This window comes from Dysidea avara, chromosome 2 (assembly GCF_963678975.1).
Source record: "Dysidea avara chromosome 2, odDysAvar1.4, whole genome shotgun sequence".
NCBI lineage: Eukaryota > Metazoa > Porifera > Demospongiae > Dictyoceratida > Dysideidae > Dysidea > Dysidea avara.
The window spans coordinates 11,408,233-11,419,907 of record NC_089273.1 but is presented as its reverse complement, the minus strand read 5'-3'; the positions used below and the strand labels follow the sequence as shown (position 1 = coordinate 11,419,907).

General features: G+C 35.1%; 1 protein-coding gene across 1 annotated transcript in view; it reads right to left on the bottom strand.

Annotated features, from left to right (window-relative positions):
• Window positions 1–7,192: 7,192 nt before the first annotated feature.
• Window positions 7,193–11,675, bottom strand: part of LOC136247809 (adhesion G-protein coupled receptor V1-like) — a 76,821-nt gene continuing 72,338 nt past the window's right edge. Inside the window, exon 71 of the mRNA XM_066039633.1 lies at window positions 7,193–7,421. Coding sequence (XP_065895705.1) covers window positions 7,353–7,421 — 69 coding nt within the window. The 3' untranslated portion in view covers window positions 7,193–7,352. The remainder of the gene's footprint in view (window positions 7,422–11,675) is intronic.

The following is an 11,675-nucleotide window of genomic DNA, read 5'->3' as shown; positions in this document are numbered from 1 at the left end:
TACAAATTTATGTGCTTAGTATGAACTATAGATACATCAATTTCAGCTATTAGTCTGCCCATTATATATGGAGAAGTGTTAACACAGAGCTCGAGTGTGCCAGCGATCAACCCATTCAATGGCTGTACCATGCCAGACAAAATGTATGCTATAGTATGAGTAGCCCACATTAACTGTTATTCATCCAATGCGTTAATTTAATTTGTTTCATGTCAGCACTAAATGTTTTCATTATTTCCTGTTCTTCCATTATTTTTCAGTTTTTCGTGCATCTAGTGCAGGCCCAGTAAAATGATATTGTGCCTATCAGTGTGCCATCAAGTCAATACAAATTCACCTCTGCTTGTGTTAGCTATTTCTATTACATTAATAATGAAGTACTGAAACCTGTTGGTACTCAAAAAGTAGTTTGCTCCGACCCTAGTTCGCCTCAAACTTACCCAAAACTTACCTTCATAGTTCATACAGACAGTGAAAGCCATCATTATGCTTAACAAGGAAACTTCAGGTTAGCATTAGGTTTAGAGTTGGGTTTAGCCTTGGTTTCTTTTTCACTGGGTATTCTTCTTGATTATATAGGTTTCTTCTTGAACGACATAGCTAATGGTAGCTGGCAGCACAGTGGCTTAGTGATTAGAGCACTGGACTAAAGTGTGAAAGATCCCAGGTTCAATCCCACTCACGGTAGGGTTTCCACTCAAAATAGGATGGTAATTCATTTTGTTGTTTTTGGAGATTTTCACACAGATTATATTACCTTTAAGATAGCTAATTTGTTATTGCATTATCTGTAGCATTTGATATCAACATACTGTATTTCTATATTTATAAACCGTTAAAAATATTTCGTCGAAGCTAGCATCCGACGTAACTTAATTACGCGAATTTTTTTTTTTTTACCAACGTAATATTAGAGAAGTTGAATAAATTGTTAGGCCGCTCCAAATAAATTCTCTGTTTCCCGTCCTGGACATATTCGCATGCGGGCGGGCGGTCCATTTTCATTATTTCATTATAAAATTGGCTAGCTTTTCAAGCCATTATTTGCCTGGCACAGCCAAAAAGGCTGCATAAAAGCATGCTTAAGCTTGTTCCTTCCTTTGTAAGTTGCAAAAATAACACAAACGTGAAGTTTGTGCTGACTTGATAGCACTGCTGACACGTGAGCTGACACTGTTTCAAGATAGCTTTTACTGAGCCTATCAGTATGCAAGAATAACCGGAAAATAATGGAACAATACGGAATAATGAAATATTTAGAGCTGGCAGTAACCAGATGCGGGCGGTGGACGGGGAAACAGAGAATTTATTTGTAGTGGCCTTAACTGCTTTCTGGCCACCTGGATCGAAGGTTGGCCGTTGGCGTTTCAAGAGTATGTCTTTGCTGCAGTATTTTACTATAAAACAAAAATGGCCTCCTGCATACCAGGGGAGAGCTGCCACTGGGTCCGGCTCGCCGCCAACAATAGCATTAGCAATGATGCCATGCCATATGATAGACAGCTACTATACAGGACCCATTAAATGGAATAAATAAATATATACGTATATACGAATATGTAAATTGCATGGAATGAGCTTCTAGTACAGTAATTCCACTCCAGTCCACTCGGCTTGAGTTTGTGACCGGCGGACAACCATAGGCGGCGGAAAGGGGGGGGGGGGCTAGGGGGCTAAAGCCCCCCCTCAGAATGATATCACACCGAAATTATCTTTCTTGGAGTGGGGCTGAAAACCGTGATAAAGATCGAGATACTCTAATAGAGCAGTCACTCTAATAAAGTAGTCAGTGTGCAGCGAGCTATGTAAGGATTTTTATGTAGTTTATCAGCTAGAAATGGTAGCTGGTGAGGTGGAAAGCTCTTGTGAGTTGGTTGTGACCTTTTTTTTTTTTTTTTTTGGTCTCACCTTACCAAACTATAGAAATAAGTCTGGGTCAGCTCAGCGAAGCCCCCCCTCATATCAACTACTTCCTCCGCCGCTGCGGACAACTCTAAGGGTGCAGCCCCCATGTAATGGAGATGCCACACTTAAGTTTCACAGCTTGTTATTCTGCTTCTCCTATATACAAAAAGGACAGCATAAATTAATAAAGCTACATAATTCATTGTTAAAAAAATTTTCGCTTGAGGACACCGCTGTAAATTTTTTAACACGAAAATTTAACTTGTGAAAATTTCTCGCAGCTTATATTTATAGAAATACGGTAATTTTAATGTAAGTAAATATAAAAGTGGTCACGTTAGTAATTTGGTAATTTTGGTAATTTTAATGTAAGTAAACATAAAAGTGGTCACGTTACCAACAATCCCTTCATATAGGATTTCCACTGCAAAATAAGATGATGCCTCAGCTCTTTTCATATTTTCTGGTGATTTTCACACGGACTGACCTTCAGATAAATTAATATATTAGAAAACTGTCTATTAGTTTCAATATCAGTGCATTTGTAACTGTCAGTATCCATAAAAAGGTCACGTGGCCAACATCAATCCCATTACAGTTGTTCAGGATGAGCTATAGCACTAAAAGACATATAAATCGTCATTAAGGTAAGAAACACACTAATTGTGACTTATATAGAACACCCTAAAGGACAATGATTTTTTAATAAGCTGCCCAATGCTACTACTGTAATTCACTTTATTTTGTGCAAAAAATTCATGATAAAAATTTTTGTGTAATAATATTTTTGTATGATTTACATGAATGATTACTCTATTAGAGTAGTCAATCTTTTACAAAAAGAATTTGTATAAGAAATTTTCTAACCAGTTTTACATAAAAACATTATTTTATGACGAATAATCATTTTACACTACTCCATACATTTTTTATATCTCCTACGTATATTCATTAAGCAGTCATGATGACCAATCACCATTTCTGCTGCAGTTCTCTACTGTCCATTGACCAATTGAGAACATTGGTGTGATCATAGAAAAAACCACTAGGATTGTGATGAATTTAAAATTAATGTAAAAAATATTTTCAATAATTTTTACTGGAAGTTATGGTAGTTAGATTTATTGGTAATCTTTGGTGTTTCATTGGATAACCACAATATTCAGCTACAAACAAATAAATTGGAACAGAAAAAGATATTCCACGATGGCTGATTTTATGACAGAAATAGATTATTCATTGGTGTGTGACAGAATAAGAATATAAATGGCAATGTATTGTTGTAGGCATTGGTATTATGAGACAGGGAGTATTATGAGATTCCTTGTTCTTTATTTTGTTTTCATTTTACATCAATAATAACGTAACTTCATCCTGCCCCTGATGCAGTTTGTACAGTATGATAACCACTTCAACACGCTAATAAACATTAATTAAAATTAATATGAATTCTAAAACCAATGTCGGTGGTCAGAGGTCAAGTGTGCAAGAAATAGAGTTGAAAGTGCTGTACAAGCTGTTGGAGATGTTGGTGGTAACGAAGAAAGTGTTCTAAATACAAAGGGAGTCACAAAATGATTTAATGTTCTGATTGAGACCCTCACAAGAAAAGTTACCGGATGGGTCGATGTGAATTGCAGCCCAGTCCTCGCCCTGTGTTTTCTAAGGATGAAGAACAAAAGATTATCAAATTGTTGTATTCAAATGGCTGATGTCGGTTTTGTGGTATCAAAAAAGATATTATGAGCTCAGCATTTCTTCTTGCTAAGAAGACTGATTTGAAACACCTGTTTTAAAGTTGCAGCTTAGTTTGAGTCAAGAAACCCACAGCTTTCTGTTCATCAAACACAATCTTTTTTGGTAACTTGAGAAAAAGTTCCAATGAAGAGACTGCCACTGATTTTTTGGTAAGCTTGGTTCCTTGTATGCAAAACTGAACATTATAGCCAAGCCAATCTTATTGATGAGATTGAAGTGCACTTGCACAAGTGGGATGAAACACTATGTATCCCTTGCTACTGTTGAGAAGTAAAAGACCCACATACCATAATGACATGTGGATCAGCATCAGACAATGTCCTAATATATCCTTGAGAGCGATTATTTAATAAACAAGTACAATATGGATGTGTTCCTGGAACACTTTTGTGTGTTCACCATATATGACAAAATAGTTTGATTTTTTTGACAACCTTCCTCCAATTCAACCAGTTTTGCTTATTGAAATTGGCCACTCATCTCATTATATATATTTCTGTGATTGAAAAGCTTGAGAATGTAACAATTACATAGTTTGTCTCCCAGCACATACCACACAGTACATTTGTTACAACTCTATGTGTTTAAGAGTTTCAAAGATAATTTTCGTAAGGCTTGTCATCATTAATTTGTGCAAAAGGGATCAAGCTGTAACTGATCTGATGTAGATGTGGGGGCATTGCCTGTCTCTGTGACACCTGTTAATCAATCTTACCAGTGGTTTTAAAACGTGTGGCATCTATCTGTTTAATCCAAATGAGGTGGAAGATCAGATGCTTAAAGTAGCTAGCTCCAGCAGCTGATACTATTACATCAGATACATCTTCACCATATAGCAGCAGTGAAGTATCCCAAGTTTCATTGGTAGCAAGTGGTTCCATTGTTTCCATATTAATGAAATTTTGCAAGTCCCTGTGACCCTGTTACAAACCCTAAAAAGACACAAATGAAAAGTTATACTACTAAGGCCAGATGTATTACAAAGGATTAGTTTATAGACTAGCTAAAAGAAGAGGAACGAAAAAGGCAAAGAAAGGAGAACAAAACAGCTAAGAAAACTTTAGAGAAAAGCAAAAGAAAGAAAAGGAGAAAGAGAAGCAAGACAAGAAAGCAGAAAAACAAAAAGAGCAGCAGCACAAAGTAGCTGGTAAGGAAGAGCGGAGACTTGATCAAAAGCAAGGCTAGAGAAAATGAATGAAAATAAACAGGAGCAAAAGAAAGAAGCGTCTCCATTTTCAAGTAGTTCAGAAAGTACTTGCACCAGTCTTTTTGTGGCCTTCAATATGAAAATGTCCCTTCACTTTTATGGATAAAATGGTTTGTGGCTTGAAGCTTATATATGTGCTGATATTACATCAGCTGATGAGTTTATCTCTGAAAACAGTCTTGTTATTTAGCTGACACCAAAATCCAGTTTGGCTTTTTAATTTTAGGTATAATGTAGTTCTTTTATGTTGGAAAACGTCAGTATAAAGTCTGCATACTGTATGCATACTATATTGTATCAAAATTAATAATTCTGATTTCCAAAGTATGGAAAACCACCAATTGCCAATATTTACTTTTTTACAAATGTCTCGTGATGGCCCTTGTGTCCCATAATGCATGCATTAATAGTTTTATATGCACAAGTTGCTAAGTGATTAAATTAATAGTGAGATTATGTAACTTTTACATCACTATTATTATTGGCACTTTGTTAAAATGCAGAATATGATTTCTCTGCAAGCCTTTATCATATCATCAGATGGGTGTCTCACACTGTAATTGCCTATATGGAAATTTATAGTATTTCTAGCTGTTGCTAGAAGTTGCTGTCTTTAAGTCTCTTACTGCACTGATTTAAAAGGTTTAGACAAAGTACGGTACTTTCCGTTCAGCTCCAAGAAATATTTTAATTAAATGCAAAACTTTTATGGGAAAATAGATGCTCAGAGATTAAGGGATAAGCACTTCCAACTATCTTATTAGATGGTTAGCTTTATAACAAGTAGGGACCCGCCGATTATGCTCATTATTTTACCTATTATGCTATGCTGCACTGCTCAAAATTTTGCCTATTATGCTTAAATTAATGCTCAATATTTACCTATTATGCTCAAATTATGCTCAATATTTATACCTCAGTTCTCATGTTGTTCTAGTAAATTTGCACTTTATGGGAAAATAGTAAGTTGCTGAAGCATAGACTCTAAATCCCTGCTTGTCAAAATCCAAATCACGGAAAAGATCGATATACTCTAATAGAACAGTCAGCTGTCTATTATTTTCTGACTGTTCTATTAGAGTATATCGATCTTTTTCTGTGATATATATTTTGATAAGCAAGAATTTATGGTAATGCACAAGTGTTCTGCCTATTATGCTAGCATTATGCTCAATGCTTTCAGGCACCTATTATGCTTATTATTATGCCAGCATAATCGCGGGTCCCTAATAACAAGTTACACCTGCATATATTTTGCAGCAAAATGGATTCATGCCAAAACAGTCAAGCTGTGAAAGTTGTAACTACACTTTAAATGGCTATATTTGTATATCCTACTGTATAAATTGTACCAGTCCAATGCTGCTCCATAAGCAATTTTAGGTTTCTATTGAGAAATAGCTAAAAGTTAAAGTGAGTACAAGTGGAATTTAGCTATAGCTGTATTTTGATATGATTAAACGTACTCTAATTAAACAAACTAATCAAATAGCTACCTGACTACTCTATTAGAGTCAATTATCCACAGAAAATAGCAAAGGTCCTTATGATGACTTCAATAAACAATAATTAAAAAGCTATGATGAGTGTTCTATCCAATAATTAATCATGTCATGTCACTGCTTGATGGTTCTTAGTTTACTAATTTGTTAAGATGCCTTACTGTAGTTATACTGATAGTAAAGTGTCAGTAAACTTAAGTATATGGAACATAATTATTTTACTAAGTTTTAAACTCTCAGTAAAACATCAGTGAATGCGGGTTTACTGAAAAACTACTAAAATAACAAACAATTAACTGTTCCATATACTGGGGATATACCACTGTAGTAAACTAAGATACTTCAAGCAGTGTGTGCAGATATAGCAATGAACAGTGTTGTTATTGCTCTAAACTTGTAAGTGTAGTTAGTACCTTGTCTGCAACTGCAAGTACTGAAACAGCATTATTATTATTATAGCAGAGAAATCACAAAAATCTTCATGAAATTGAGCAATGATTACTACACTTTAATGTAAACAGTTCCCAGAAAAAAAAATGTTCTCAAGAAATGCACATTATCCCATCTACTGTAGGTTAGTTATTACATTGGGTCAATGACTCAGTGTTGCATAGATGGATGTTTATGGTCTGTGATGTCATTGATGATAACAGTTTTGTTCAGAAATACAGTACTAGTATTTTAGTAGACTTTACTACTCTATTTGAGTATTTAGAGTCTTTTCTGATAAAACCATATAGTTACTTCATAATGCGTGAATCTCACACTTACTATTCCTAATCTTATGTCAGCATAATAGCTGCATGAATCCATAAATTCATTAACAGAAGAAAATATATAATCAAGTACTATATAATATATTCAATAGGACTACATACTGCTTTCTATTGCAAACTAAAAACATTATATATAAATACTGGTAAACAATAAATAAATATATATATATATAGTGTTAAATAAATGTTTATTAAGTAGTTGTGCTAGAGTTGATTCCTCATTCTGTACAGCTCAGCATACGTGAACCTACAAGGTCCAGTAGAATCCACCACCTGAAAAAGTGTCATTGTTAAATTACAGTTACCTGTAGCTTAAGTTTATTATTAACAATATTATTTATCTAAGCAGTGCTGAAAACAGCACTTGTAAGAACTGTTTATTGCAAAGAACATATTATAGACAAACTTCCAAATGTGCAATTATGGCTATTGAAGCCATATACATCAAAGTACCACTGTCTTTTGCTAGGAAATAAGCCAGTTATATTTATTACATATTCCCAAACTTTGTTGTTGATTGCTCTATTTGATTATTACTGTTGTTATAGCCTAAAATAGTTGCTATATTAGAGTAATCACAGATTTACAATTTATCTAGAATAGATGCTTTCATAGAGTGGCATTTATTGTATGGCTGTTTTATTACAATATTAAACTCCTTCAAAAGTTTGGGTGGGACCAATATTTGTTCATTTCCTAAAACTTTGTGGTTTTCAAAATTTAATTTGGCAAAAGCTCACTGTCCTTTTATAATATCATTGATGGTGTACTGTTACATGCAACAGGAATTTGGAAATGGGGGGGGGGATGTGCACTTTGCTGAAAGTTGAAGAGCTACAAAAGGGTCATAGCAATAATGGCTTCCCTTTACCAAATATATATTATTATAAATAAAGAAAATTCTTATTCATAATTTCATAGTTAAGCTACACACTTCCTCATGAACACTGTGACTGCTTTATTAGAGTGACTGCTCTAATAGAGTATCTCGACCTTGTATGCAATTTTGAAAGGGATGAAGGAAGGGGGGGGCCCTGGATCCGCCACTGTGCAAAGTTGTACAAATTTAAGCTAACAGAAGGACTAAGTGTGCTGCACCATTCTTCTTGTGTCAGCAGAAATGGTTGCCTTGTGGATATAGTCAATCACTACAAGTGTCAGTAGGCAAGATATTCTGAATCACTCACTAGATAACTCCATTGTGACAATTATGTCATGGCTAGTTAAACAAAGTCTCTACCGCATTCTTCTCAATCATAGTACGCTGCTGTTTGGAGTATGAATTCTACTATCCACGGTGCTGGGACTTCTCTGTTGCTGTAACGAACTTCTGGGCAGTTTTGATGTCTTTTTAACACAAAATTGATGGGTTGGAACTTGGGTTTGCTAACATTTTATCATTGTTATGCTCAGTGCAAGCAAATGTGTTATTTCAACGTTGAAAGTATTATCAGGAGATATACATTGTGGGGGCTAAACAATACAAAGGGATTGGACTGAGTTATGAACAAGGGATATCTTTTTGTAGGATGCTATGGTTTGTCAAACAGACATCAACAAATACTACCAAAAGTTTCATGAGTAAAAAAATCATATTATTGATGAAATTTGAATTTGGTGATGATTGGCCAAATTTAGTTACTTGCTATCGTTATCATTGTTGTTATATGGTAAAATAATATAATTGCTAAAGAATGCAAACTGAATGATGATTAATCACTGCACATTTAAAAAACAATTACCGTATATGACTGTATTAAAGCCGGGCTCAAATACATGCAGGGGCTCAAATATATGCCGGGTAGAGCTAGGGGACTGTCATAATAAACGCCGGGGCTCATTTAAACGCCGGGGTGCTAATGACATGCACTGAAATAAATGCCGGGGTTCTAAACTAGTGTCAGTTGCTAACTATACAGTAATGTCTCGTCACCAGTCTTATGATGTCTTGTCTTGTTCGACTATGCCTTCTCATCTGGTGACGGCCATAGCGTATTTATCGCGGTCACTGTCACCTTTCCACCTGACTTCCAATGTTTCACCCAGCAGGGAGTCCAAATGGTTTTATGTACGTGATGGGCTATGGATTTCATATTTCGTAGGTACTTGTACTGGCACCTGTCACTCTCAACAAGTGGCTAGTAAGAAATAAATGCCCGGGTCCAAATTAACGCCGGTCTCGTTTAAACGCAGGGTCAAAAATGATTTATAGGAAATAAACACCCAGGCTTCTATACTGTCATGTATGGTATGTATTCAGTGTAGCATTGGTAATTTAGTTTGTGGGTAGCCCCGCCTTCATCATCCTCGAGTCTCTAAACAGTATAAAAACCATTTAGACAATTTCCTAGGTTAAGAAAGAGTAAGAGAAAGTAGCAAACTGTGCATGCTAGCATTGGGATTTATCCTTATGTCAAGATGATTGTGTCAGTGCTACTGTACTGGCATGACATTCATAACTGTTGCATGATTCAGTATAGTGTCAGTATCAAAGTAGTTATAAAGCTGGGCTAGAAAGACGCTTGTCTTGTCCAGAAATTAAGCTATTAAGAAGCAAATTGTAAGTGCTATCATCAAGATGTATCCTTCGAGTTTGTTGTGCCAACACCACACTGAGCTGGACATTGTTATTAAATGCCTAGGTGAATGCTAATGGTGTCTGTCTTAACAGTAAGGACATTTGTTTTTGGCTTTCATGCTGATTTTTGTTTGATGAATGTAATATACAACCTCCAGCAAGATCACAGGTTGCTAACTATTTAGTAACCCAGCTACAGATTTCTATTGGATTTAGTAACCTCAGACATCAAAGGAAATGTTCCGTAAGTAGGTCTATTCACCACATCACTATTCAATGGTGGCTCTAGCAAAGGGAATTTGGGTCTAATTTCTTCTTCTTTATCACTTTCTGGTACCAGTGCAACCTGTTAGTGAGAACACTAGAAAAACGAGTATCTGGACATTCAGCAATGATCCCAAAGTATCCCTTAACATGTAATGTAAAAGTGCATGATCCAGAATATCAGGACACCTCAAAAATTAGGACACATCCAGTCAACATCCTTCATACACAGGTTTCAATGTACACAGTTAGCACACATATGACTGGTTGAGCAAAACCGGCCATTTCGCAAAATTCTATTTTGCTGTAAAAACGTATTGAAACAACTGAATGTTGAACTAGGTAAAAATATTATGATTATGTGTGCCACAATAAAAGTTTATGTGTGTTTTAATCACTTTGGCACACCATAAAATTAAGCAGAAAGCAATAACACCTATACGCCATTGAATTCACCTGTTCATGGAGAGTAAGAAAAATTTTGTTTTGTGATTGTACACAGTAAAAGGTAGGGATGCCACGATAGTCAAAACATATGACATATCATGACATAAAATTCCATGAAATAGTATGTCGTGGCTCATTTTTATGTTGTGATTGAGAAATAACACACAAATTTGGTGACTTTAATAATAAAATTGAATTTTGGAACCAAAAACTACATGCATTACATAATATACTATTGAAAGCATTGAAGTTTTGTGGTAATTCACCAAAGGGAAACATGTTTTGCTAGAGTTTTTCTAGAGCACATTATGTTGTGACATATGTTATATCATGACATAAATGTCTGTGACATATGACATGTATATTTCTATGTCGTGGCATTCCTAGTAAAAAGGTACATTAGTTATGGGGACCTACTTATGATGCAGTAAAATTCAAGTTTACCACTATCATTCCAGTGTTAAAATAGCCTTCTGTTTTGTACACATGGAGAAATATAGAGAAAGCCCTATACCTTGATGGATTCGCCAGTTTATGATGACCAATTGCAAATTGAGCCATTTCTTGTCTTAGTAGCTCATTTCAGTCATGAGTTATGATCAACTAATTAAACACCTGTAATTTTTCACCATATCGGTGCTGTACAAATTAAATATAATATGCTGTTCCAACCATCTAGCACTATAACCCTAACGCTATCCATTATAAAAGACTGTAACTTGGGCAGTCCACTCCTTTATTAACAGATTGCAGAGAAGCAATAACATGGATTTTAAAATGTTTGAAAATGACTGGTTTTTGTTCAGCCAGTCACATAATAATTATTTTACTAAGTAGTGGAACAAGGGAGATTGCCTACAAGTGCAGATATACTAGTGGACATTTAATTCTTACTTCAGTCTATATACATATGACAAAATTAGAGATTAAATGTGTACTAGTAAATCTTCAACCTCCAGTATTATTATTTTTATTTCAATGATAACTTGCAGTTCCTAATTTTTTCTTGCACTTGTCTGTTTACTTTATTATGACTTGTGAACTTGTGAAAAGAAAGAATAGTGACAAACGTATTATTTCCATCTGAACATGCACCCCAAATATCTATTACTGAAAAGTGAAGTGGTCAGTATGCCTCGTTTTAGCTATGTTAAGCTTGTTACACAGCATCACAAAATTAATGAAGAATAGTATGAGAAGTGCCTCTGCCATTAATCCAGTCACCACAGAAAATACAT